Here is a 27,989-nt window from a genome sequence, read left to right as displayed (position 1 = left end):
ACGAAACGCGAAGCCCCGCCTCGCCCCGCCGCGGCAGCACGTCGCGAGGGGAGGGGTTTCCGCTTCCGGCCAGCCTCGCTCTGGTCCCTGCGGCTGGCGGCCGAGCCTTGTGCCTCCGCCATATTGTCTGTGTGAGGCCGGCGGGGCGGCGGGCAGCGCGGCGGCCGCGCCAGGTACCGGCGGGCGGCGCGGGCCGGGCCGCTCCTCGCGGGGCCCGGCGGGGCGGGGGGCGAGCCCGGCATGAGCCGGGCCGACCCGGGGCCTCCCCTCGGCCCTGCGGCCTGTCTGGGGGCCGCCCTCCCCCCCCGCCCTGAGGGCCGCAGCGGGGGCCACGAGGGGGCGGGGCCAAAGAGAAGGGGCGGGGCCAGCACTGGGGGGAACCTGCAGAGCGTGTCCTCTGCACGGGGGGGAGGGGGCATCTCCAGCGCTCCTGCCTGGGGGTCCGTACGGAGAGACCCCGTTTGTCTCTATTCAGTGAGGTCTCTTTTTGGGGGGTGGGGGCTGTTCCCCACTCCTCCCCCTGTCATGGAGTCATCCCTCCCTGATGGGGGGGGTTGTTCCCCATCCTTCCCCCTGCCATGGGGTCATCCCTCCCTGTTGGGGGGGGGGGGGGCTGTTCCCCACCCCACCCCCAGCAGGGCAGCAGTCCCCATCATGGTTTGGGTCTTTGTTCCCTTTGGGGTGGGGGGCAGCAGCCCCCTCAGGAAGGGTGGAGCTGCTTTCTTCATCCTAGGAGGTGGGCTTAGCATCACCCCTTCCCCCCCCCCCCCAGAAACTTACCCTTAGCCCCACCGTCCGCCCCCCCTTCTGTTCCCCTCGGCTGCAAAGGAGCAGGAGGTATTCCAGTCGAATCCCGGCAGCAGAGCGCAGGTTGGGCGTCAGCCTCCTCCCTTGCCCTGGGTCAGATGACAGGTTTCGTTCTCCTTGGGGGCCGGGGCAGTCAGGTTGGAGCCGTGGGCGCTGGGTCCGTCGCAGCTTCTGTGACGCGCGTGGGGATGAGTAGACGGTGCTGCCCGTGGACTCTTTCAACTCTTTCAAACCCGCAGTGGCGCGCAGGTTTGCTCCGTCGCAGCTTGGCGCGAGGTTGGGGTCTCAAAGGTGCTCGGGCGCTCGGCGTGGCAAGGCGTGTTTCGGGCTCCTTCCGTTCATTTCCTCTCGCGCTGTCGTCACGTACAGTCGCCGGACTTGTCTAAATTCGGTTGATGACCTCGTGCCTGAATGAGTTAGAAAAAGTGGCTCTGAAAGTGACGTTGTGAGGCTGAAGAATCGACCCCCTTTTGAGATGACTAGCGGTGATTCTCGCCTTCCCGAGAGAGGCTGTTTGCAGGCAGGCGGAGACTGCGTCAACTCTCCATCAGTTTACAGTAGCTCAGGAGCAGGAGGCTCTTTGTAGGTGTAAGGCCTAGGACTGGTCTCCTGAGAGCGAGCGAGAGAGCTCCTGAAAGGTGCAGAGCCCCATGGTGCTGGGACCTCAAGCAGACCAGATCAGCCCACAGGTTGTGTTGGGTTCCTTGATGCGGACCCCAAAAGTGGCATGGGTAGGTATGAGACCAACGTCCATTCATTGTGCATCTCTCCCTTCTCTTGAGACACCCTTACTTCAAATAAGCATATCCCCATCCCGGCTCAGATGGAAAGGGGATAGTTCCCTTCAGGTTCTGGTAGTTCTTTGTGGGTTGGGAATCCTCCTCTTCTCGTCCTGTGGCAGAGATGGGGTATGTTATCTAAGAAATGAGGGTCTAACCTTTGTCTGCTCTGTGGTGCAAGTGTAACCTCTTGGGGTGGGTAGGGGTAAAGCTTTGGTGCGTACATTGTGGAGTGCAGATCGTAACAATTTTTTCCCCGCCTGTCTTTCTGAGTGAGATGTTTTCCGTGGGGAGTGACCTCTCTTTGGTGGTATCTTATTGTAATGGTGATGAGGATGTGCACTGGGAGAGGTTTGGGAAGACGGTTCCAATGGAAGATGGGCTGTGGTCGGAAGAGGGCAAACTGACTACAGTGGAGAGTTGGGTGGCAAGTGTGGCGGGGATTAGTTTCTGGTAAGAAGGAAGGGGTGTGGTCAGATGAAGAATTGTTAGAAAAGATGTTGGTGAAGCAGGGAGAGCAAGGAATTGCACTTCGGCAGGAGACAGTGTATTACTGTAATAGAAACAAAGGGATGACTAGATCCCTCTGGGAACACAAGTGTGTGAAAAAGGAATAAGGCAGCAGGTGGAGTAGCAAAAATGAGGGAACTGGATCCTCAGATGGTGACTAGAGTTTAGCAGAATGGGCACAAGGATTCATTTTATGCGGTGAGAGATGGGCTTGCACATTTGCAGAGAGGAGAAGGTAGCATAAACTGAGGGTGAAGATACAATCCCAGAAAAGGGGGGATAGGATGGTGACTACTGTCATAAAGATCTGATGATGAGAGTAGAGGAAAGAGCTACTTTCTGAACTCTGAGGGTTTGCTTAGTCTCTGAGAGTGTATGTGGGGAAAATGGTTGTCAGACATGAAAGGAAAGTTGGGGGCGGGTGTGGTTAAAGATGGTTAGATCAGAGCTGTAGTAAAAGGAATGGAGATGATGTCGTGTCCCTCCCCCCCAGTTTTATCAAAGAGAGTAATTTTGTCCTTTTACTTTTCATATGGTCTTTTTGGTCATCTTTTCTCTTCCTCCACAGCTTATCTCCTGTTCTTTCCACCAAGTGTGCCATTATTCAGGTAAAGAGGAATTTCTTCTGTGAAACGAAGAGTGACCCTCAACATGGTGGTGTATTTGAGATGGGGACTTATTGCTGGGTGTGGAGGCTATCAAGATTTGTCATTTCTTCTAACCAGCAGTGCTGACTTGCTTATATTATGGCATCTTTCCTGTGGACTCTGCAGGTGGGAATGATCCCTTAGGTTTTACCTGTCTTAGTGGTCTGGAGAGAGATGTTGTTTTCAGATGGTTAGGCTAGGAGGGACCTTGAAGACCTAATCGGATCACAAGGATTATCTAGTTTTCTTTGTAAGGAAACTTTTTGAGTATTATGCATGTAATCATGATATCTCCTATTCTAGGCGCCTCCAAAAGAGCTGGCTTATTCTGGAATGTGGAAAAACATAATGGAACAAAACATTTATTGCAATGGAGGAAATGGGAGCTTACCCTTTAGCTTCAGGAAAACTGCTTTGAAGAGGAGAAAGTTACTTTCCAAATACTGCTCTTGCGAATCTGTTCTTGCTGCTATTTATATTAGACTCCATTCAAACTTATCTGCCAGATGCCAGTGTAGAAAGACTTGTGAGCAGTGGGGTGTCAGTGTGGTCCTAGGGCCAGCAATTCAGAAATGCCTGGTACTTTTTAGGGCAGTAGGCGAGCAGTAAAGTGAAGTTGACACAATATATGATTCTCTGCTGTTCACAAGGTTCTGGGCAGTTGTACTAAAACCCGGCATTTTGCTGGAAAACAGAACAAGAGCAGAAACATTAGCTCTTTGTCTGGAGATGCAGGACAATGCTGTGTTGGTTTGTCTCAGTCTTAGAAGATTCCCTGTGCAGTCAAGTTTATGGGTGTGCTCTGCACAAGTCTAGTTCAGATATTTCTTCTCTTCCCAGAAAAAAGCTTGTCTGTCAGAAGCCAGTGGACTGTTTTCCAATGTCTTGATAACTGATCCCTAATTTTAAAGGAGTGTTACTCTTTGCAACAAAGTATGGCTTGTTACAACAGACACTCAAATTTAAGTCACTTTGTTCATCTCTGCAGAGACGAAATTTTATTCATTAGGTTTATATGCAGTCCTTCCTGATGAAGGCTCAGGCGGCTTACAGAAAAGAGGAAAATTAATTATCAAACGAGTGAGGGGACAAAGTGGTAGAAACACAATTATTTATAAAGCCAATAGAGTATTAAAATAAACTCTTAACAGCTGCCCTTCTTTTGCTGTGGAGCGTGGGGGCCCGTGATCTAGGGAGCATACCAAAAAGAAAGGGAATTCAGTTTTTGCCCTGGAAAGATCTTTCCTTCCACCCTGACCTGATCACTTGTGAGATTGGCCATGAGTAACGGTAGCATGATCTCTCCCAACTTCTGCATTTCCGGAACATTTGGGTGTGTCTGGAAGGAAGCAAATAATTCATTCTAAAAACAGTACACTGATGCAGCTCAATTCACCTCATGCTTATTATGCCTGAAAAGGAATAATGTGAACATGGAAGACAGCTTGTCCTTGAAACAGCCGTTGGCAGTGCTCAACTTTACGTTTGTTTTTATTGCTTGGGGTGGTAGGGATTGACTTCAACATTCATATCCCTGTTGAGCTGTATGGAACTGTGAGATCAACTAAATTCACAGGGTTTGCAGAGTTTCAAAAGTACTCACATGAACTGCATAAACTCAGGACAGCCTCATGACTACACATTTCCACTACCTGCTCGGTCCAGGAGATGGACCCTATCTAGCAGTAGCTGTGTAGATTGAGTGTTTCTTGTACTGTGTTAGTAATGCAGGAGCTGGCCTTTAACAGATGCTGGGTTTCTTCCCTTGCATTTAAATGCAAGTTCTCTGAAGTTCAAACATGGTCTGTTAGGATGGAAGATTTTCAGGGAAGGATGTTTTTGCATACTGCATCTCCTGCTTTAGGCACTGGGACGGATATTCCCTTGCTGAGTTTTATTTTATTCTTTTTCTTGGTGCTGTCTGAGCAGTGTTGAAAATGGTTTGCGGTCACTTGCTTGTCTTGCAGCCTACTTTTGTCCATATGCTGTGGCATATTTTGTGTTGCAAAAAAATCTACCCATGTTACCCACTGGATAGGTACTAACTCTGAGGCTTTCATGAGGGGAAACAACCATGTGCAATACATGCGACTTTTTTTTCCCATTTGACTATGTTGGTATTTGCCACCTCTGTCTATTACATTATCATATTGGTTAAAAACTAAAAATACATGAAAATAAACCACACTAGTTAAAATAGATCCAGCTTTGTCTTCTAAAACCCCCAGAGAAATCACTTTCCGTACATAATATAGGGGTAGGGGGAGAATCAGCTGAGAAAGTGCATATTGGTGTTCCCTTAGAGCCTGTTTACTAATTAGTGACAAGAGACGTCCCCCCTACATAGCAACAGTGACTAGGCTGGGTGTGACTTTCCACTGGACTGGAGGCCCCTGCCAAGCAAGCCAGTGAGGTCAACTGAAGATTGAGTGCAGAGGTGCTAAAAGAGATGCATTTGGTAGCCGTGTTGGTCTGAGACAAAAAGAAATGCAAAACTCTACAACTCTTGGTTCAGAGATGATTGACCAACTAAGAAGTAAAAGGTGCTGAAGTACTTCCCTTTCTAAATTTTAGGGAACAGTTGTTAGTTGTTGCCAGAAATTTTGAACTGACAAATCTAGAACTGTAATCCTGCCCAAAGTCCCGCAGAACAAGCTTTGTTTGGTGGGCTATGGAGCAAAAACCAGTGCTTTGTACTGGAGTCTGCACGAGTACCTTTGCTTTGCTGTCAGAATCCTGGAGGTTTTTTCCATGGCTTTTCCAGCCTTTCATACATGAATTGTAGCCTTCAGTTGTCATGTATGCCCTAGTAGTAATAGTGAGACAGCACAGGTTGGTACAACATGGAGTGGAAGGGAGAAAACGCCCATGTTGTTGGAAGTTGGGGAGGGGGGTGGACTAGATGTGAGGTCCCTTCCAACCCTAATTTTCTATGATTCTATATGAGAGAGATGTTGAATATCACTGCTGTCCTTTACACAAATGCTTGTATGCATTAGTTTAATAACCTTTATATTATTTGCTTAGTAAAAGCTTATTAAAATGGGATTGAGTTTCCTTTTTGCCAGTCTTGAGTGATAGCATTAACTTCTGTATTTGGAGGGTGACTTGGACCAGTAGCGCTATGGTTTCTTGCAGTCCAGTCCAGCAGTAGGCAGGAAAGAGGTCTGACTTCAGCGAGACTATGAGGAGTGGGACTCTTCGCTATGAGAGAGAACTCTGGTTAACCACGCTTCAGGTAAGCTGTGTAGACCGCATCTAGAATGAGTCTTAACATCTTTGTCCAAAGAACAGTTTTCCTTCTTCCACTGCAGCTGACTCCTGATGTTCACTGTGATCACACAACAGTGTACAGACTTGGCACTGAGATTTAAGGGAAAGCCAAAGTAATTTTTGGAGAGTGTACTCCTGGAGTTATTTGACTACTCTATGTAAAGTATGTGTGGGGAGGGGAATGGGAATGAAGAGAACTTTCTGGCTGCCTACAGCCTCCCACTGTCAGAGCAGTTTCCAACTGGTTTGGCTAGAGTACATGTGCAGGGCTGCTCCTATGTTTTCCGGGGGACAGTTGTCCAACTGAGCTGAGGATCTTGGAAACTGCTTGCATTTCATGAAAATGTAGGTCATGAGATGCTCTCTGAAGATCAGCAGGCTAAGTGCCTTGCAGAACATCTGGGAGAGAAGGTAGCGCTTTCTCTACTTTACAAGTGGGAAAACTAAGGAAAAAATAGACTTGTCCTTGACAACAGAGGAAGCGAGTATCAGGCATTGCTACATAGGAATTCCTTGTTGCCTGTCCTGCGGTTTGTCCACCAAACCATAATGCTTCATTTCAGCGGGTTACCTCGCCCATAACTAGACACTGGTGGCAGTTCAGTGGAGACAGCTGCACTGCCGGGGCGTTTGCGGCCTGGTTGATACTTTTGGTGTCAGTTTGAGAGTGCCTGCCAAAGTTGGAATTATTCTAGAAGATTTACTCCTAGTTGCTGAACTAAACTTTTCCACCATTTCCAATTAGAGCCGATCACAATTCCTTTTGAATTTAAATTGCAACTTGATTCCTTGTTTCCTGAATCATTAGAGGATGTCTGAAGTCCTTCTAAAATCTGACTCATTACTTCCCCGCAGCTGAGCGCTGCCAGCTGTTTGAAAGGAAACTGGAGGTAGTGTTTGTATACAACATAGCTTGGAAAGCAGAAATTCCTTGGGAATTGGACTTAAACTTTTCTGTTGCTATTAGGTTTGGTCATCTTTTAATTTCAGTGAAAATGGTATTTTGTTTGGATTTTAAAATCTGATTTTTCAACTTGACCTTGCCCTTTTAGCATGTATTTGTACTCCTGGGAAGGATGCAAAACATCAGTCCTAGTAAATGCAAATTCTTTTTCATTTCTGCTTGGATTAGGGAAAATCCAGAATGCTTCAGTCCTATATGCATGCCAGTAAGGTCTCTATTGCTACCTTGAATTTGACTCTAATATATATCAGAGCGATTGCCAGTACTTCCGCCATTAGTTATACAAATAGGTCTTCTGAGTACAGAGTGAAGTAGAAGTGTTACCTCCGTTTTGGCCAGATAGTAATCTAAGCTGTGTCTAGATCATCTATTCACAGTAACACCCACCTTGTGTTGGACCCTTTCCAAGCACTTGAGAAAAATGGTCCCAGCTCCAGGATGCTTTCAGTGGTTGGCGAGAGGGTTAAGGGAGCAGCGATGGTCAGTTGGATTGTATGTCAGCTCAACCTTCTGCTTTAAACAATCCCAGAAATTCAGTGAACGTAATTAAACATTGCTTATTTCAGAAGTGGATCTGAGCCCTGAATTCTGAAGGATGATGGTTGCCATCCAGTGATGCAGCAGATGTCTCTGCTTAACAAACCTGCTGAAAGCTTTTTGACAGTTGCTTTTTAGGACAGGGGTGATGGCAGTTCATCCTAATTCTTCACCTCTTAGACACCAGGTAAAGAGTGGTATTTCATATGCAACTGCCTGTTTGTTTTTTTTCCCAGCCCTATAAAGGCTGCAAGAATTGAAGCTGTTAATGAGCTAACATTGGGAGTGTAGGAGTGGGTGGAAAGTGTTTGGACTCATTTGAGCAGTCTGCTTTTTGCACCCATTTTCTTCTTTGGGAAGAGAGAACTTCTTGCAGGTTGTTTCCAGGACCAACAAAGTGAGGGGCAGAGTTCCCCAGGGTCTTCGGTGACATTGTTCTGAAATGGGCTGTGCTAATCCTGTTTTTGGGGGGATGTTTCTGCCAGTTGGATTGGTATGTTATTATGGGATGTTCTGCAATGGGCATGTTGCACATACTATTGAGCAGTTTGGTGCTAGTCTGTTCTGGTAAATTTGGAGCTCTCTGGCAATACATCTGTGCTGGGGGAGGAAGGGATAAAAGAGTGCTGTTGTTTATTCTCTCTAAGGATCGTTACTGTTAAGCGAGGTTTGTATCCATGGATGCCATAGGTACACAGTAAACCTTATCCAGAAAGGTCAGTAGCTAGATAGCGGGTGAGAGATTCCTCAGTCTGCTGGGAAGCTCTTGGCTTCTACCTCAGTTAGCATCGGTGTAACCCCTCTTCCTCAGCGTGGCACTGTTCATAGGTGATTTTGAAGGCTCTTATTATGCTTTTCTGTAAGGAGGGCCTGAAGCCAGAAAAATTTCCATTTAAAAAGAAAAGGTATGTCAGTACCATAGCTACACTCTGCCTGAAAATATTTTTTTTCCTAAAAATGGCTTTTAAAATAACCATCTCTAGAACTAAGGATAGTACTGTTACTTCATTGGGAACTACCTTTTGCTGTCACCTTCAATGGAGTACTTCTGTTTGGAGAGAGAGATGCACGGGAAATATGTCTTCGTAAAAACGTGATGCTACAAGTTGGTGCTTACATAAGCCACTTAGGAGGCAACGACGAAGTTTTCAGACCTTCAGTGTAGCCCCGGGGGGGGCTCCAGTACCCTGGCACTTCTGTCAGCAACATCTGGCTGCCTTGCTTCTCTCTCCTCCACAATGCAAGACGGTCTTTATGACCGTTCTGGATTTCATTTTAGTGTCTGGTGGCGATAGCAGTGCGGGCTACAAGTCAGAGCAGTGTAGCTGGTGGTACTGTTCTCTGTTCTGATGGGGAAGTACTGCTGTTGTGTGCTATTCCTAAGGAACAGTAAGTTCAAATAACTGTTGAAGCTTGGTGTGCGCCAGGAACGAAGAGTGACCTGCCAATTTAGGTACTATCCATGCTTCAGCTTGTGATTAAATCATTTAGATGACATGGATGTGTCTACCCCATTGTAGCTTTCCTATAACCAGTGCCATGTATTGTGTCCTGTTTGCAGCTGATTTAATAGCTCCTCTTTTCTCTCAGCTCTTTGTGCAGCAGGACATCCTGGAGCGTACTGCTGCATATCCCGCTGATGCAACACTGCATTTGTTCCATGTACTCTAGCGTCTGAGGCATTGTGGGAGAGCTCTCCAGATTCTCCCTGAATGTTCAGGCATGGTTACACAGGTGGATGTGTGCAGATACACAGACAGGATGGTGCTGGTAAAGTGCCCTGTGCTCACAGACCTTAGTGGGTTATGTGCAGCTTGTTTAAGGGATTGTGCTGTTTTAATCGGTGACAACGTTATAGACTGAATAGCATGGATAGGGGCTCTTGGTCTGCCTTCCCCTTGCTTTTGTCGGTGGGTTTATTTGCTACTTTGCTTGAAGGGAATGTGCTCATCCAAACCTGGAAGCATAAATGATGGACAAGGCTGGGGGTAGTGATGCTGTTCTTGCACAAATGAATAATTTATATGCTCCATTTAGGCTCCAACTGCACTCAGAGTAACTGGGTTTTAAGCCATTTCATGACACATCTGATCTCAGTTCAGCTATTGCTGTTCTTTGTACATACTGCAGCTCCTGCTATGGACCCTGCTATATTTTGCATGCTCGCTTCTACCACACTACTCAGCTGAATTCAAATCCGTCCCTCCTGGCCAGGGACCTAAATCAGCTGCTAAATTTGCCCTCTCAAGAATGAGGGTGGAATATGTATCAACTCCCCCACAGTTCTTAATGGGAAGGATGAGAATGTGACTGCTGATTGCTTTTAGCTTTTAAGCAAATGTGAGGTGACTTGCATATAAAGCCAGAAGCTACCTCAGCTGTCATATTCTCTCATCTCTCCCCACATAGAAGCGGGGATATAAATATATGTGTTTGTGGATGTAGATAGCCTTGTGCTTCCAGGAATTGTATGTGCCACTGTCAAAAACCACCCACTGTAGCTTCCTGAAGATGCCTTCTGAGCAGTCCTGCATGTTATATGCCCTGTGCTAAGCTATATGACTTGTGATGACATCTGCTGTGAATGGTAGTGTTCTTCTCTCTTTTTTTCCCCCCAGCAAAATAAAACCATCTTTAGGATTTTTCTTGTATTTAAATTAATCTTTATGCAAGTCTTTAAGATACCCGAGTCAGTTTAAACTAGTTTAAGGTCAGCAAGCAATACAAGGCAGCACGCTAGAAAATGCATCTATAAAATTCAAGAATATTAACCAACTAAAATAGTGCTAGTTAGGTTTGCATGGCCTCTCTGCATCTAAGCAACTTGCTTGCTGGGCTTCTAATTTTATCTTTCTAGTTGCCAAATTAAAAGTCACTGTCATTCAGCTGGGAGGGGGTAGGGCAAATGAACTGGTTCTGATATGAAATGTATCTTCATGGTTTTCACTGTACTGAGTGCATAGTAGTCAGCTTGCAAATCTTGGCAATGCAGCATGTCAGGATTTTTCCACCTATGGGTGCTTGTCATTTCTAGTTGTCGGGGTCATGCAGAGCTGCGAGAACTTTGGGTCTGAACCGGTTGCTGCCTAATCTTCTGCAGTAATAGTTTGTTACAGAGAATAGCACTTTTCCTGCTGCTTGTTTCCAGACAGTACCATCTCTTCTTCATTCTCCCTCCCCCCGGAGTGCCAGTCTGAAGTGCTGTTGTCCTTATTCTCCCTTTTTTAGAAGACTCAAGCATATCTCTGGTGCAGGTGTTGCTACAGCGATGCATGCTTTTATCACCTTGAACCACCTGCCCACCTCCTGTGTGGTATGAGCAACTGTACAGATCCAGGGTAGAGCAGTTCTCTATCCAGGTCTGATGATGGCATATTCTCAATGGAGGGTCTACACATCTGGAACTTGCTTCTTCGGTGTGGCGTAACCTAAACTCACCGTGTGTCAGTCTGCTGGACAGGGTTTGCTGATAGGTCTCACTGCTCAATGGAGCTGTGTTTCTTTTGGTCTAATTAATAGGGGCCTGTGCTTTTTTGTTAGGGGGCAAAAGGTTGTGTGCAGCACTCAAGTCATTGCTGCAGCATCCACAGTGGTTTAGGGTATAAACATGGGAGCAATTTACCCTGAAATTAAAAAGGGCAGGGCTGTAACTATCCAGCAGGTGCTCTGTAGGAGCTGCCTATTGCTCCATTCTTGTCCCTACATCAGTGGAGGTGAAGCTTCCGTAATTTAGCCCTATCTGATCAGTCTGTCCAACCTGCTCTTGAAAATATCCAGGGATGGAGATTCCACAGCTTCCTAAGCAAGCTGTTCCCATGCCTGACCACCCAGGGCTAGGGGATTAAATAATTTGTACAAAGTCTAATCTCTCCATGTCTGAACTTGGGAGTCATGGTTCTTGTCTCCTTAGATTTTGAACATCACCCTCATCGCCATACTTCCAGCAGCATGGAGCAGTGTATCTAGGACCTCTTCTGCTTCTGTCGCCCTTCTGTCTGGGAGTTCTTGCTGTACTTTGGCTCATGGTTTGTTTCCGCAAAAATGGGGTCATGTGGCACCAGGAGTAGATCATGGTGCAGTTTGGAGAGTTAGATCCTGTTGCAGTTGTTGGACCAGGTCTGGGAACAGCGCCGTCTCCTGCGTAAATGAGCTTCACCCTTGCAGTGAGCCAGTTCCTTCTTGCCAGAGGATCAGAGAGAGTTGTCAGCTGCAGTTTCTATATTACATTTAGTTACCCTGGGACCAGGTCAAGTAAGTATTCAAGAGTCCTGGGTAGTTCTGGTGGGAAACTCAACTACAGCTATTGTGAGTAACCGGTCTTTCAGGTTAGATGAATTTTAACCATAATATTTAAGAGTTAGAATTTTTCTTTGGCTTTGAAATAATTTAGTCTGTTCTGACTCATGGTGATGGATCATGGCTGTGGCATCTCAGTTTATAATTAAGTGAGGCCAAAGCTTAATAGTGGCTGACTCTTACTGAGTCTCCTTAATGAGAATGTAGAAACGAGGCAATGCTCAGAAGAAGCAGGATGAGGAGAAATGCTTAAAAAAAGAAAATCACAGCAACAACAATAATTTCATTTTAATTTGAATGAAAGTTATCAATCTGGAAAGTGAAACTTCTTGTTGGTCATTTTATTTAGAGTCTAAACTTTCTATAGACAGATGATCCAAATGATTTTTCCAGCTGTCCCACTTTGTCACAAGCTCCAGAGCTCCTAATTTCAAGCAGACATTTTAAAGCTCTGAATAGCTCTCGGTCATTATTAGCATCACTAGGGCCTGGTACATGTCATTTTTTTTTCTTGTATACCTGGAGCGTGCTCTCTTTCTTGCTGCAGCAGCACACAGTAAGTGTGGTTAAAGTAGGAAACCCTTATTCCCTCTGCTGGTCTAACTAATTCCTAGTCTCACATGGGAATAGCTGAACTGGCTAAAGCAGCTGTACACTTGCATTCACACTGGGAGTTGCCTGGCTTCACCTTGTCTTACAGTGAAAGCAGTGTGTTTTGTGTTTTTAGACAAGCCCATGTGTGGGTTAGGCCCTCGAAAGCCCAAGAGCTGAAATGCTGGCTGAGATGGAAATTACATGCCACAAAGTGAATCATTGTGGTCATAAAAGCGGGGCCTGTGCCTGGTAACCTACATAAAACACTTGGGTGTGCCCATTTTGCAGTGGGTGAGCTGGAGCAGATCATAGGTGACAAGCCGTTGGGAACCAGGGGATGAACTTCTCTTACTGCAGACTCAAAGCATCAGTACGTTTGATGTGTCCATAATGTCTTGGCTGCGCTACAGGTGATGTACGTCACAGGCTCTTCCTTGACGAGCTTGCACTCTTGATGACCTAAAGCATCATTCGCTGTTTAGCAGTTGAACTGTGCACAAAGCTTGATGTTCTGTGACTTTTTTTTTTTTCCTCTCCGTGGACAGAGATTGGCTGGATATTGAAAAAAGTCGGTGTGAGGCTATTTTGAACGAGGGCAAGAGCCACCTGTTTGAAGGATGTTATGCCTACTCTTGGGTTAAGTGCTTATGAGAGCTGGGATAACACATGGCAGGCATGCCGGATATGCTGGCTATGTTTACTGCTCCGGTTTGTCCTACCCCCTCAACGTGTCTGCAAGGGTATTTGTTCCAAACACAGACTTCTTAGGCTCTTAGCAGAGATCGGAAAAAGAAGAAGATGCTTCTTAAGCCCCATCACTGGCTTCTTCACCTGGTGCATCCTCTTGTTTGTAGTGGTACAGATATTGTTATGCCCCCTGCTAACTTTCACTGCATGTCCTGAAGGTTTCTCTCACGTGGCTCAGCCAGGTCACACTTAATTCTACCTTTTCTGAAACGTGTGCACCTGCCATTTTTTCCTGGTAAAAGAATCCCAGCAATACTCAAGGAAATCCCAAGATTAAATACCATCTGCCCACCATGGTTCCTTCCCCTGCGTTCTTTTCCTTGTGCTGGTGAACCCAGCCCTGGGACCACTTTCCCCCTTTAAATGAGTTCCTTGCTACTCTTTTTCTTCCAGGCAGCTTCTCACCAGTCTTCACCTCTCCTTCCTCAATACCATCCTCACCCTATTTATACCCACCCTGCGTAGCTGCAGGCTTTCTGGCTGGCCTGCTAATTGTAACAGTGGTTAGCCCCAGGCCTCCTGGCTCTGTACATTGGGCACCCTGCTTCAACACTGCTAAAAGCTTTGTACTGCTGGTCTCTGCTTTCCTTGACACTTTTGCAGTTGGTGGAAAATAAACTAGTCACTTTTCTGGAAATTAAGTCACTTTGTCATTAGACTGGCTTTGGTTTGGACTTCTGGAGTGAATAAGGATAAAGACAGCATGGAATGAAAAGTGAAGTGCTTCTTGTGCAGTCTGTCTTGCATGTGAGGCCGTACATAGTAGTGGAATAGTAAGTGCATTGAGGCAAAAGTAGTTGACAGTTGTGTCTGTATGTGTCTTGCAAAGAGAGGGAATTTCTAAGGTGAAAATACAAAACTTTAGTACTGTTTTTACAAAGTTGTGGCAGTTAAGGTTCCCTAAGCAGCCTTGTAATTCTGCCTGTCAGCCCTTCGTATTGTGCAGCGTCACTTATCAGTGCATTGCAAATAGATGGCGTATCCCAGTTGTGCTGTCTTGTAGTGTGAATAAAAGGTAATTTGGCTCAACATCAAGGGGCTTGGGCATTGTTTCTGGACTGGATGGATAAGCTGGGTATTAAGTGTGTTGCTTTTCATTACCAGGCTTAAATGGGAGGAATCTATCTGCAGGCTGTGGTGGCTCCTACTTGGATAGTTATCTTTGCAACCATACCTTAATTTTTTTTCTCATTTAAAAAAGCGAAAGCATTGAAGCCGCAGAAACGTATGGCTTAATGCTCCTTCCCACTTGTGAGAGCAGGCATGTCAGTTTTCCATGTCTAGGAGAATGTTCAAGGCCCAGGGCCCATCTCTGTTTCTACTAGATGACTTCTAACGATTTACTTAAATATTTTTATACTACTTTGAAATTATAATCTTTCTTCATTTTGTCTGCAGCTGGAAAAATCAGAGCCTGATCCAAGGCCTTTGCCTTGTGTCCAGCTTTGAGATTGGAGGCTACCAGAAATCAAAGCACCTGAGAGAGCTCCACCTGCCAACCTGTCTGACATGTCGGGACCCGTGCCAAGCAGGGCCAGAGTTTACACTGATGTAAACACACACAGACCCCGGGAATACTGGGACTATGAGTCGCATGTTGTCGAATGGGGGTAAGTGTCCCCACTTCTTGCTGACTCACTGGGCAGGGGCTGATCCTTGTTCAGACTGCCTGGGTTGTGTGTATGGAAAGCTCCCAGTTCGAGCCTAGGCTATCTTGCAGTTTGCTAATATCCTAGCAGTGGCATTTGTTAAATTTTAAACTTTGTAGAAATAATGTAGTGTCCTTTCATTGTCTGAAAGTTTGTCTTGCCAGCATGTTTAGACCCCCTAGCAGTTCAAAAAAGTGCCCCCTCCTTGGTTTGATTTGAAGTAAATAGCCTTGTCAAAGGGTCAGAAATTTACCACCCCACTATAAAATTTCAGTTTTGTGATAAGGAGCTAATCTTTACTGTCCTGGGGAAATAATTTGAAAAACCTTCATAAGATACTTGCATGTTAAGTAACTGAAGAGACTTCTAGTAGGCTTAACAAAAAACCTATATGCATCACTTTATAGCTTTCTTGCTCAGCTCTGCAAGCTGCATATGTGGTTTTTCAAAGGCACAGAGCATCTAAATTGAAGTTATAACTAAAACCTCCCAGGAATCAGACAAGGCTCAGAGCTCAGCAGTGCTGCTTTTATATAGCAGGCTCTGGACTATCTTGGTCCTACCCTTATCTTTGCTGTAGTGTCTGACTTCTTGAATGTACATTGTCTTCTGAGCTTCAGCAGCAGCATACATTTAGCCCACTTTAAAGGGGAGTTTTAATATTTAAATTTTTGGAGCTGCTTCCAAGTAACTTGAATCAGTTGTGACATAGTCTCCATTAACTTAATTATCTTGCAAAGCACATGGAAGCCACATGTACAAAGTCTGCTGGAAGGGCCAGTCTTAACTGAACTACATAGCTCTTTCCCAATCCTCCACTCAGGAAAACAGACTGATTGGACACTGAGCTGATATTTTTTTCTCCTGTTGGAGAGGAAGCTGATCAGCACAGTGTGGATTTGATTCTTGTGAAGAACCTTGAACAGACACTTGGAAGGAGGTCTGCTACCCACCAAAAGGTGCCCATCGAGCTGTGGTAGTGAAAGGCTTTGTACACTGCCTTCCCAGCAGGCCTCCTGAACAGGAGGAGCCGCTTAGAGGAACAAGAGGCCAGCTGTCTGCAGGGCCCCTTCATCCTCGACCTCGTGTTGAGATACGATGAACTTCTGTTCAGCAAGAGCTTCATTGGGCCAGCTTCACTGAAATGGGCAGGTAGCAGGCATCAGCTGCTCTTGGTAGCCACTGAACTGATTTGAACTTGAATAGACTGTAGAAGGTGAGGGTTAATATTTTTCTATCAGTTCTTAATCCTTTAGGATCTTTCTGCTAGACTGACTAACTAGAAGGGAAGGTGAGGCAGAGAGCTGGTGTCCATAGAAGTAGCGTTTTATGAATGACAGTAAAGAGTGACTTACCTCTTTTGGAACTCTGTGGCTTTCTCTCCGCAGAAATCAAGATGACTATCAGCTAGTTCGGAAATTAGGCCGAGGCAAATACAGCGAAGTGTTTGAAGCCATCAACATCACAAATAATGAAAAAGTAGTCGTTAAAATCCTCAAGGTGAGTCAGGGAACCAGAGAAGGTCACGGTCTGTACCTGGGACATCTGCGTGGCTTTCAAGTCCAGGACTGGGGCCAGAGCTCCTTAGATGTCCTAGCACAAATGGCCACATCTCTGGAAATCTGGCAATGGAAAATGTCATCTGTAGCCTTTGAAACATTTTGACTTGATAATAAACTCACCGTAGTCACTATCTTGCAAGCCGTGTTTGGTGATCGTTTTGGATACCAGCCTGTAGGACATCTGTGTTAACAGCTGCATCTGCTTCCATGCTGGTCCATCCTTCCCAGGTGCTGCTCCATGCTTCTGTCTGCTCCCATGGCTTTCTTGCCATGGCACTGAGGAGTTCAGTCTTGCAGTATTAATTGGTGAAATATTCTAACCTGTCAATATCAGGGGTTAGAATATCATTTTATCATGCCGGTGGTCGTCTCAGCTCGCTTGTCACGTGGTGCTAGTTATGTCCTTTTGTGCTGCCAGGTTACATTTAGACAGCTAAAAATACATCCGCTTCTCCATTAAAACTTTCACAGAAAAGTCGCTGGAGCTGTTGAAGTTGTCGTATGACTGCAAGTGGGAGGAGAGACTGTTTTGTTATCACTTCTAAATCCCTAAGGGCACCGCATCCTTTACGACAAGGCAGTCCTGTTTGCCACCTGGGTGCTGAGCTGTAGTTTTCTGTTAATCTCATTCTCACTGGAATGCTTTATTTTACCGTTTTCCCTTCTAGCCTGTAAAAAAGAAGAAAATCAAGCGTGAAATCAAGATCTTGGAAAACTTGCGAGGTGGTCCCAATATCATCACCCTTGCAGACATAGTAAAAGACCCTGTGGTAAGTATGTGAGGGGCTTGCAGGGTACCCTGGGGTTAATGCCAAGGTTACTGGGCTTGACTACAGCACTGACATGGCCTCGCTTAGTTTTTCTCCTACTTTGAAATCCTGCTTTTGAATGACTTAATCTGATCAGCCCTTTAATCAGATTACTGGCTTTCGGAGGGCCCTCCCCCCTAGACCATGACTTACTATTGTGGACCAAGGGTCTGGAAGCACTGAACTGAGATGTGTTAATTCATTCTGTAGATGTAGGGCCAGTGCACAGCAGTGCAAGCTGCAGCTTCACCCTTGCTGTCTGAGTGAATCCCTGAAAACTACAAAAATGTGTTCATTGTTAATGGGAAAGGGCCATTATTGAAGGGCTCGATAATAGAAATGGCACTACTGCCCTGAATACATGCAAAGGCTAATTATGTCAAACATCATGTGGCTAAAGACTACTCTTTCTCTCCTAGTCCCGGACCCCTGCTTTGGTTTTTGAACACGTAAACAACACAGACTTTAAGGTACGGTGAGAGATCCACTTGTATTTTTTTTCCCATTTAAATCTTTCTCAATGGGGAAAGACTAGTATCTCTACCTTGGGCAAGTTTTTTAAGGGTAGTTTCCTTTTGACACACTACCCTGACTCTTGAGGAGGCTGAACAAGGGCAGAAGTTGCTAATTTGCCCGTTCAAAATGATTTGGTCATGGAGCTCTTACTAATAGCTAGACACTCTGATCCCACATCTTGCTCTGCTGCTAGACCAAACACTTCCCACATATCAGGAGGCATTACAACTGATTTGGACTGTGGTTTCATTACAAGCTTGCTTTGGCTCCCAGCATGAGACTTGATCTGATCCCTCTCCTTAACTTTTATTTGTTTAGAAAAATGCCTGTTCCCATAGCTTTCCGCTGCTCTGAGCACAGGGACTTTGGTGCTGCTTTGCCCCTCCCCGCTTCGACCTAGCCTCAGAGAAGAATAGCTGTGTAACACCATCTGGAAGAGCTCTCTTAATCTTGCAAGGATCTTTGCCCTCTTTGAGAGCCAGCACTTCTTATGACACAGCATTTGGAAAGGGTTTTGAGGTGCCTGCAGCAAAGCGGGGTAGAACTGTGCTCTGAGAGTGGTGTTTGCATTGAACCTAGGTAGCATGAACTATGTAATTGGATTATGGTGGGAGGAGGAGCAGGGAAGTCTGAATGAGTAGGGGAAGGAGGCTGTGACCTCCTTCTGTGCCTAGCACTGAAGTAATGCATTTATCTTGCAGCAATTATACCAGACGTTAACAGACTATGACATTAGATTCTACATGTATGAGATTTTGAAGGTAAGCATGTGCTGTCTTGCTTGTTGCCTGTTTTATGAGATCTGTTTATACCTCTTCAGTTTGCCTCTGGGATACAGCCCCTCAGTGCTTGGGGTGACTTCTTAGGTATGGAAAGAAAGGAGGAGGCCCACATAAAATTAGGGTGGCAGAATGGATGCACGAATTCACATGAACCTCCTTGCCATGGTTCTGCAGCAGATGCTGGCTCTGCTGGGAAATAGAGCTATAGCATTTGAGTGTAGAGAGCTACATGATAGACTGTTCTAAGTCATAAGGTATAAGTGTGTTGTAGCCTATACTAGTGGAAAGCTGATAGGAAGCTATGATGGGCTAGCTCCTACCTGTCAGTGACCTGAGCTCATTTGCTGCCCATATCCTTTCTTCCTTAGATAGGATAGGGAATTCTTTTTATTCCTCCTATGTTTTGAGAGAGCTAGGTGTTTGGTCCATAGTGCCTGGTAGCCCTACCCTTAGGGGTCCTATTGAAATTCCACTTTTATAAGGAAGCATGTGAAGTGAAGCTAGGGACATTGGGCCCACTCCTGGAGAAAGGTATTGAAAAGCCAGTTCTAGAGAGGTTTATTTTGCTTAGCGCATGAGGTTCGGAATAGAATAGGCTTATGGTAGTGGTCGAGTCTGCTGTGTGGTAAGACTGGGGTGCGTGCTGAAACAGTCAAGCACTGGGCTTGAACAAAAAGCTGTGCCTCAAACATTTCTGTTATCTGCATGAACTTTAAAGATGGTTTGGGTCACGCATCTGTGCTGTTAACAAGAGTGACTTTCAGCCGGAGCCCCTCCATCCCAAGAGTGGGGCCTTGTGCAGGGATCTCAAGAAATGTCTCATGGTGGGCTTCCACTTTAGTTAGAGTGGGTGCAAAATGAGACTGCTCACCTGTGCTGCTGATAACTTTTCCTTTTCCATGTGTTTTCTTCAGGCCCTGGATTACTGTCATAGCATGGGGATCATGCACAGAGATGTCAAGCCTCACAATGTCATGATTGACCATGAGCACAGAAAGGTAAAGGTGGGACCTGGGTGGGTTTCACTCTTGTGTGAACTCTACAGCACCTCCTTCAGGTCACTTCCATGCTGTGGCAGTGCTTCCATTATTTGAGTACATGTAAAATGAAATTCTATAGGCTGGTTTTTCTTAAACTTACTCATATAGGTTATACAGAACTGCAGCTGTCCTTGGCCCATGGAAGACTGACCTGCTGAGACCCTAACTTAACACAGGCAGTAACACATTAGGAAGCACTTGCTTCCTATCCTGTGACTGTGGAACCAGAATTCCATGATGTGGTTGCTCAAACGGTTTGAAGGATGTTGTGGTGGAAAAGGTGCTGGTTAAGTATTTTCAGCACAAGGAAAAAGAAAGTGCATATGGTGTAGACTAATCCTCTATCAGGAAGTAACAGAAATATTCATTATCTTGTTTCCAGTTGATAGGGAACAGAGAACTTTAGTCTGATATCCCACACACATAAAATTGTCCAATATGTGATTTATAGAGTCATTGGTGAGCTGAGGGAGACTGCGTTAATTCACCTCTTCCTATTTCATTTCTAGCTCAGGCTAATAGACTGGGGTTTGGCTGAATTCTATCATCCTGGTCAGGAGTACAATGTCAGAGTGGCTTCCCGGTATTTCAAAGGACCTGAACTCCTTGTAGATTATCAGGTAAGAATCCCAGGTTCCTTGTCTTATATGAAAGGTCAGTACCCCGCCAGAGTAGTAGACCAGGAAATTCAGATATCTAGAGATTTGATGTAGGCAAGCTTATTTGGGTAGATGTGATATCTTTTATTAGACCACCTGAGTAGATGGCAAAAAGTTCTTAGCAAGCTTTTGGGTGCAGTCACCCTTCTTTAGGCATAGGGACTTTCTGTTGGAGTTTAAGAGCCAGGAGGATTGATTCTGGGGTGTGGGGGAAAACATCTGTGTAGCTGAATGATGTTAGGGTCTTTGGGAAAGCTAAGAAGCTACAGGCCTGCATCCTTGATTACAGAAGCAAAAGAAGGTACAGGGGCCAAACTTGCATGGGTGCACATGAATCAAACTGGACCTTGCCTTATACAGAGGGAAACTAATATGGTGCAGCCTGCTAAATGAAGCCTTAAAAATAAATCCTATGAAGACAACTGCTGCAGTTTCTCAGCTACAGACTGGGAAGACACCATTTATAAGATACAAAGTGTTTCCTGACCCAAGGGTCTTTTCCCTTTCAGGGTCAGATTAACTCCTTGCCCTTCTTGGGGAGGAGCAAACCACTTTTATAATCTTGCCCGTCTCATGTGGTGTCTCTGGGAACCTGTATTTAATGTCGGTCAATGAGTTCTACAATATGTAATGCTAGCGAATGTAACAAGCTACGGAAGGCCTGCGGTTCCATCGTGAGTCGGATGGAGTTTAAGACACCTGCCACTATTCTGTATTAACTACCACATCCTGTGCTGAACAGCTGGAGTTTGACTCAAGCAGTAATGATTAAGTTGAGTGAGCATGTTTCATTCTTTGTTCTCAGCCTGGTCAGTTGTCCTGTGCATCACGGAAACCTCTCTCTTCAACACAGGAGTCACTCAAGGAGTTAGCTGACCAGAAAGACTAAATCATGCCTTTGCTTCTCTGCAGATGTATGATTACAGTCTGGATATGTGGAGCTTGGGTTGTATGCTGGCTAGTATGATCTTCCGAAAGGAGCCATTTTTCCATGGCCATGACAACTACGATCAGGTGAGTGCTAGTCTCCATTCAGTGCACCCTGGTTCGGGCCTCAGGTTTTGAATTCTGGCCACTGCAAAAGACTGGAAGGAAGGTTCCCCATGCCAGATCTGGATATTTGACAGTGGGGGAGCAGTGGCTGTGTTACTTGCCACAGCTATGGGCTCTGCCACAGCAATCGACAGTGCAGCAGCTCCCCTGCTGTGAAATTTTGGGCCTGTGTGGAGCCCCAGGGACCAGATGACATGGCCCCTTGACTGCTCTGCCTGCTTTATACTAGCCATCGGGGTATCTCTGCAATGATTGTGTTCCTTCACAGCCTGCCAACTGGGAGCCACAAGGCCATCCCAGAATCCAGTTGCAGTGTTCTTGAATACTGCTCAGGCTATGTAAAGGGTGAAATGATGGCTTTTTCATACTGGGTCTAGCTCATCCTCCTTCTGTGATGGCGTATTTTTCTGTTGTTTGATCCTAGTTGGTGAGGATAGCCAAGGTGCTGGGGACAGAAGACCTGTATGACTACATCGACAAATACAACATTGAGCTGGATCCTCGTTTCAATGACATCTTGGGCAGGTTAGCCAAGACCCTATTGCACATGATCTCTGAGCCCTTGGTAGGCCAAGTAAGGTCGTCTTCTGGCGACAGGATTTTTTGTTTAGACCCAGGCCACTGTCTTGGAAAGAAAGCGGTGCTGGGTTCCGTAGCAAGGGATACTTTCATGTGCCTTGTCCAGTATAGTAGTCCTGCCACTGACGGTCCCTCTTGCAGATGTAATCAAGGATAATGCTGAACTTCAGGATGTCATCTAGGCACTAAATAGACAGCAGGTGATGGAACATGACTAAGCAAATGCTGCCACTTTCCACCTGGATATTTTGGTGGAGAAGCCAGCACCTTTGTCTCTGGGAATTCCAGCATAGCAGTTTGGCACTTGGGAGTAGGTGGATTTGTCCTATGAAGTGCTGACTAGTGCAGTGATGCTCACGAAACAACACACTCCATGTGAAGGAGACAGTAGGGAAATGATGCTGGGGTTTAATTCCTGGGAATGACAGTGTCACGGCCTGAGTCCAGGGGCTTGAAAAGAGTTGTGACCGTTGTGCCACCAGGCGGTGGAAAGCTGTGCTGCAGCAGTGGTTTGGTCACATTCGGTGTCTCTTGGAATAGCGAGGGTATCGGTTGGGCACAGAACCTGGCCAGCAGGCTTGTTTAAAAATCAGTAAATCAGAAGCCAGTCAGCAGTGGGCTGTCATTCTCCCTTCATCCGACTTCTCTCCGTCTGCAGGCATTCCCGTAAGCGATGGGAGCGCTTTGTTCACAGTGAGAATCAGCACTTGGTGAGCCCAGAAGCTCTGGATTTCTTAGACAAGCTGCTGCGGTATGACCACCAGTCACGACTGACAGCTAGAGAAGCCATGGAACACCCTTACTTCTGTAAGTATACGCTGCCTCCTGTCTTGCTGCTCTTCTGCCACCTGCCAAGGCAGTTTCTTCTGGTTTGTGCTGATCTCTGTGGTTGTGAGGAATGCTGTAAAATGAGGCTGACCTCTGGGACTGCCTGTGTTTGACTCTAGAAGATGGGATAACATCCCCACCACTTAAACAGGCCTGGACTAGTGCTGAGAAAGGGGAAGTGCTCCCAGGAGAGCACGGGTGAGTGCTCTGAATGCCACTGTCAGTCCAGTGAGTCAGCTGCCCTGGTAATGAAGCCTTTTAGTGAGGCTGCTTTGGTGTCAGCCTTGTGATGATTTCAGCACAGATGCCTGATTCCTCATCTATGTTTCAGTACAACCAGATGAATGTGCCTTGTTGGGTAACAGATCTGCCTTGTCCCCTTTTGTTGCTAAATGTGTAGCTGAGTGAATAGTATGTTCAATTTTTTTTTCTAATTTCTGTTTGAGCATATGGCAAAGTTCTCAAGCATATTTGTTCAAGCCTATTTGATGATTTGTTCTCCAAATAATTCTTGGTTTGCAGATTTTTCATGGCAATGTGAAGTACGAATATTTGTCTTCGCCATATACCGGTCGCATCCTCCTTGCGGTGTCAGGTTGACTTGTGGAATTAATCATCAGTGCGAGCTGAAATTTTTTGCACTGTAAAATAAATGACCTGAAAATTTGCTTTTGGCAAGTGTTTGAACTCAGTAGAGCTCAGTCTTTTTGGCCAGCGAGCCAGATGGGCAGTGTCCAGGCCATCCGTCAACTGGATCCAGGTTGAAGGTCCCAGTCCAGCACCAGTCGTGGCAGGATCCCATCCGGCCGAGCAGAGCGGGGCAGGGCATCCTGGCTCCAACCTGGCCCTACGTGGGGAGAAATGGTGCATGGCCCACCCCTAACCCAGCCCCATGGGGAAAGGGGGCATGGCCTGGCCTCATCCAGCTGTGGGAGTAGGGGGAGGGGGCATGACCTGGACCCAACCTGCTACATGAGGCTTGGTTTGTGAATTTGGCAGCAGAAGAGGGTGGCTGTATTTATTGCCACTGCTCCCTTGTGATCCAATTTCCTGGTCCATGGGCAACCCCGCAGGCTGGATACCTATGGCTCTGTGGGCTGCATTTGTGCTGCAGGCTGGAGATTGAGCACCCCTGTTAGAGTTAAATGCGTTTCACGAGCACTTTGGCACTCACTTCCCACAGCTGGGAGGATGGACAGTAATACCAGCTGTTTGTAAAAAGGGAAATTCATGAAAAGCAAGCATTACCATGAGGCTGTGCTCCAGTGCAGACACTTTGTGAACCATGAAGCCCTGGGCTGTGTGTAGAATTAACCTTTTAACTTCCTCTGTTCATTTGAGAGAAGTCTAGTTCTCCAAGTTGCTAATTCTTTCCCATTCCCATCTAACTTGGGGATGTTTTTGCCCCTCTGCTTTTTTTACCATCTTTCAAGCACTTGTTGAGGCTAAAGAGTGCTGCACAAATGCAGTTTGTTAGTGGTCAAAAGCTTTGGTTCCCACAGAAAACGCAGCACATTTTTGTGAAGCAGAGGGCAGAATTTGATACCCAGAATAATCTGTTGTGCTGCCTTGCAGTGATTCGCTGCATACACACACCGCATGCAGGCCTTGTGCTGCCTGGCAAACCAGAACCTAAACCTAGTATGTTCTTCCAGATCCCATCGTGAAGGACCAGGCTCGGATGGGCTCGTCCAGCATGCCGGGAGGCAGCACTCCTGTCAGCAGTGCCAGTATGATGTCAGGTCAGTTCCAGCGCAGGCTGCTTTTGAGAGGTGCTGCCGCACTTGCTGCGAAGGACGGGACCAGGGCTGAATTCTACACCTGATGCTTCTAGCCTTCAGCCCCAGGGTGTGAGCTGCTAAGGAGCGGGGTGTGGGGGGAGTTGCAGAGGATTGGAGGGAAAGGGGGAAGATCTGCTTATTGATTCACTGCAGCTTAACCTGACTGGTCTCTGCCTGTTCAACAGATGGAAGTTCCCCAAGAGTGAATGCCATTGGGATAGGTTTGAAAGGTGTAGGTCTATAGGGGCAGTGGTCACAGAGCTGTGCATCTGCTCTCAGATGATGATAGCTCCTTACAAACACGGACTAGGTACACGCATTCAAAAAACCCATGGCAAAATTGATTTAAGTTGCGTGGTTTTCTGTAAGCAGTGTAGTTTAGATCAGTAGTGAACAAATGCCATTTGCCCTTTGGTAGGAGGGGCAAGTCTCAGACTTGATTCCACCATTTTTAAACCAGTCTGTGTGTGCTGAAGTTCCGTTCTGTTGCGGGTATAAACCAGTTTTGTGAGCCAAACTTCTGTTGTGGGTATAGACTGATCACTTATACCAATAAAAGTGTCGTGTCTGCCCCTGGCCATGGACCCTCCAGAGCTTGGAGACCAGTGAAAGCTCTTTAGGCACTGCTTGTTCTTTTGAAAGCAGTGGGAATATAATAATGTTACCTCTGGCCTCTAAGTATGCATCCACCAATTTTATTTTTATTTTTTATTTTTTGTGTGTATTATCTGCCACCTCTGCTCTAAGTCACACACAGCTGTTTTGTTTCAGGGATCTCTTCAGTGCCAACACCTTCGCCCCTTGGACCCTTAGCAGGCTCGCCAGTGATTTCTGCCACCAACACCCTGGGGATGCCAGTTCCAGCTGCCGCAGGAGCTCAGCAGTAGTGATGGTTTTTTGTCTCCTGATGCCTGAGTTGAGTCAGGTGGGGAAGAGGTTTTCCCCTCCACCTCTCCCCAGGACGCAGCTCGCGCCTGGCCGGGGAAGAGGAGGGGTTGGACCGCTTCGGAGGCACTGTGTCTGAACAGTTGCTTGTGGATTTATAGTAGTTCAGTCATTATATAAAAAAAATTATTATAGGCTGTTTTTTTTTCTTTTTTTTTTTTTTACTTGAACTTTTCGTAACTCAGGGGAATCCCTGAAAATACCTGAAGAAGGAATATTTCTCGGACAGTTTTTTTTTTGTTTTTGTTTTTTGTTTTTTTTGTTGGGTTTTTTTTTTCCACCCCCCACCCCAGACTCCTCCTCATCGAGAATAAAGATGAATCAGCTGCGTTTCCAGGCCGTTGCATCCTGCTGGAAATCTCTTCTCTTCATAGTCCCACCATTATTCCTCCACCAGCCTACACCATGGGGGGATTGTCCTGTGCTTTTCTCCGGAGGCTACCAAGCCAAGTTTTGACAAGGCCGGGGGAGGTGGGTTTCTTAAAGTACCGATCACTTTAACACCATATTCTACATATGACTCAACTGGGGTACGTTGAGGAGACAACTTCAGTTCGTAGCAATGGTCAAAGTGTATAAGTGCAGATAAGGCTTCAAACCCTATTCTGTCCCGTGTGAATTATGTCTCCCTAGGAGCTAACCAGAATGCCAACTCACTCCCTTGCATGTAATTTTAGTCTTAAGCATAACGTTACGGATCCAGTGGAAGTCCTTGCCATCTCCCAGTAAAGGTGCTCTAGAAGGGGGAAGCTGTACCCTCCTCTGTACCTTCCCCCCCACATAGGGTTCTTCCTGCCAGCTGCTTGGCTTGGAAGTCTAGCATTTATTTGTTACTGGGTATATTGTTTTTAAATGGCTTATGCAGATTTCAGGCTGGTGGCTAGTTAAAGAGCTGGAAAGATCAGACTGCACCAAGTCAGATACTGTCTTCACCCACCACCCTCTCCCTCACGTGCCATGTGGTGAGAATACCGGTTACCTCAGTCTTGTAAATATGCACTGAGAGGAAGGAGCGAGCAGACTCTAACTTAAACTGAAATGGTAGACCTGTAATTGTGGACAGATATTACCGTTAACAAGTAACAGGAAAAAACAAAACAAAAAGGCACCCTTGTTCCAGCCCTGCTACCCCTTGCTGTGTATATATACTTGTCCTTCATTGTGAAAGAGCCAGTGTTGGAATTCTTTGGTGTAAATAAACATTTGGTTTTATTTATCAAGGTTAGATTTAAGTTCCCTGTGTAGAGGTCTCGCTGGGTTGGTGTTGCACACTTCCACGCAGGGGCGGCCTTCCACCCTGCACGCGTGGGGTGAGGCCACCTCCCTACTCACACGCACCTTTGTACGATGTGTTGTAGTGAGCAGTGCAGAGAAGCCTTATAGAAGCATCACAAGCCAAAGTATCTCCTGGGATAAGGATCCTTTGCCATAAAACTCCTTTCATGTCTCAGCCAGGCTGGGATTGGGGATGGAGAATCGCGTCCCCCTTTTTGTTTTTTGTGCATTGCTGTTCACTGAAATCAAACCACTTCAGCTGGTTGGGTGCTGTACTGGAGAGACTTTGTTAAGCACAATAGCACCCATCACTTCTGGACTCCTCTTCTGCCCTCAGGCCATTGCAGCTGCTGCGTGTTCTGGGCATCGAGCGCACTTCCAGTTCCCACCACAAAACCTGAAGTTTTGGTGTCCCACTCCCGCTTTGTCTTCTGAGCATCTGTCCCTTGAGTTTCATCTTTTGTGGGGGCTGTTCCCTTGTCTTTCTTCGTTGCTTCAATTAATTCTGCAAGGTAGGACAGCTGAGTGTACAGGCTGGATTCCACCAAGGTGAGAGAAACCGGACGGCATGGAACCCAGAGCCCGCTTTCCACAGGGACCACCTAACTGGAGCGATGAATTGTAAACTGCATACCAGGGTAGCTTTCTTCTCCATGACTTCATCCGGTGGAAATTTATTGTAGTGAAAACCCTCTTTTACCCTAGAATGATGTGAAAGTTGGACCATGTTGACTGTTTCTTTGATGTGCAGTAGCTTGGGAGCACTGCGTCTGGCAGAGACGGCAGGCAGTAGTTTTGCACTCGGTTGTGAGCTACACGGGACACTTCACCGATTTTATTTTTTGCATCGAAAGTGAGGGAGCAGGGTTGCATATCTAAGTCCTCGGCTTCCTTCTGGCTGAAACAATAACGGATAAGTCTGGATCAACGCTGATGAAATCTCGAGCGGCCAAAGGTCCTAATGCCCAGCCAGCCTCGTGGAAGAAGGCGAACGCGTGAGGTGAGGACGGAAGGACTCGGCTCTGGGAGCGATGTCTCGCGCTGCGCCGGATTCACTGCACAAGCATGCGACTCGACTGAGCGGGGTAGCGGTGCCCAAGCAGCAGCGGGGTTGGGGGGGGCACGAGTTTACAGATTGTAACAACTCCTGTGTTGTAAATTTACCTCATCTGTACACCTTGTATTGGAACACTTGTTTCTCAGCACTACCTGTACCCCTGCATTGTGTTAGGCGGCAGGAAATCATGCCAGTATATAGCAGTCCTGCTGGCAACTAATTTCAAAGGCTTGTTGAAAAAACAAAACAAAAAAGGTATTTTTTAATCTCGTTTTGAAGTGGCCCCTTTTTTTTGTTGAA

General features: G+C 46.3%; 1 protein-coding gene across 1 annotated transcript; it reads left to right on the top strand.

The window, feature by feature from the left end:
• Positions 1-73: 73 nt before the first annotated feature.
• CSNK2A1 (casein kinase 2 alpha 1) lies at positions 74-26,577 on the top strand. Its single transcript, XM_014600651.3, has 13 exons — positions 74-173; positions 14,553-14,764; positions 16,192-16,303; positions 17,034-17,135; positions 17,594-17,644; positions 18,392-18,451; positions 19,387-19,470; positions 20,022-20,132; positions 21,084-21,185; positions 21,649-21,749; positions 22,462-22,610; positions 24,287-24,373; positions 25,184-26,577. Exons 2-13 carry the CDS (start codon positions 14,664-14,666, stop codon positions 25,297-25,299), a joined length of 1,176 nt encoding a protein of 391 aa, XP_014456137.1. The 5' UTR covers positions 74-173; positions 14,553-14,663; the 3' UTR covers positions 25,300-26,577.
• Positions 26,578-27,989: the final 1,412 nt, after the last annotated feature.

The sequence above is a fragment of the Alligator mississippiensis genome, chromosome 9, assembly GCF_030867095.1.
Source record: "Alligator mississippiensis isolate rAllMis1 chromosome 9, rAllMis1, whole genome shotgun sequence".
Lineage (NCBI taxonomy): Eukaryota > Metazoa > Chordata > Crocodylia > Alligatoridae > Alligator > Alligator mississippiensis.
Note: the sequence above shows the minus strand (reverse complement) of the source record. Positions and strands in the feature narration are given on the sequence as shown.

Bases quoted from the DNA above. Each gene is read 5' to 3' on its own strand.
- CSNK2A1 (XM_014600651.3), top strand. From the start codon at position 14,664: ATGTCGGGACCCGTGCCAAGCAGGGCCAGAGTTTACACTGATGTAAAC. The intron at 19,471-20,021 runs GTAAAGGTGGGA...TTTCATTTCTAG, and splicing joins TTGACCATGAGCACAGAAAG to CTCAGGCTAATAGACTGGGG. The intron at 21,186-21,648 runs GTGAGTGCTAGT...GTTTGATCCTAG, and splicing joins GCCATGACAACTACGATCAG to TTGGTGAGGATAGCCAAGGT.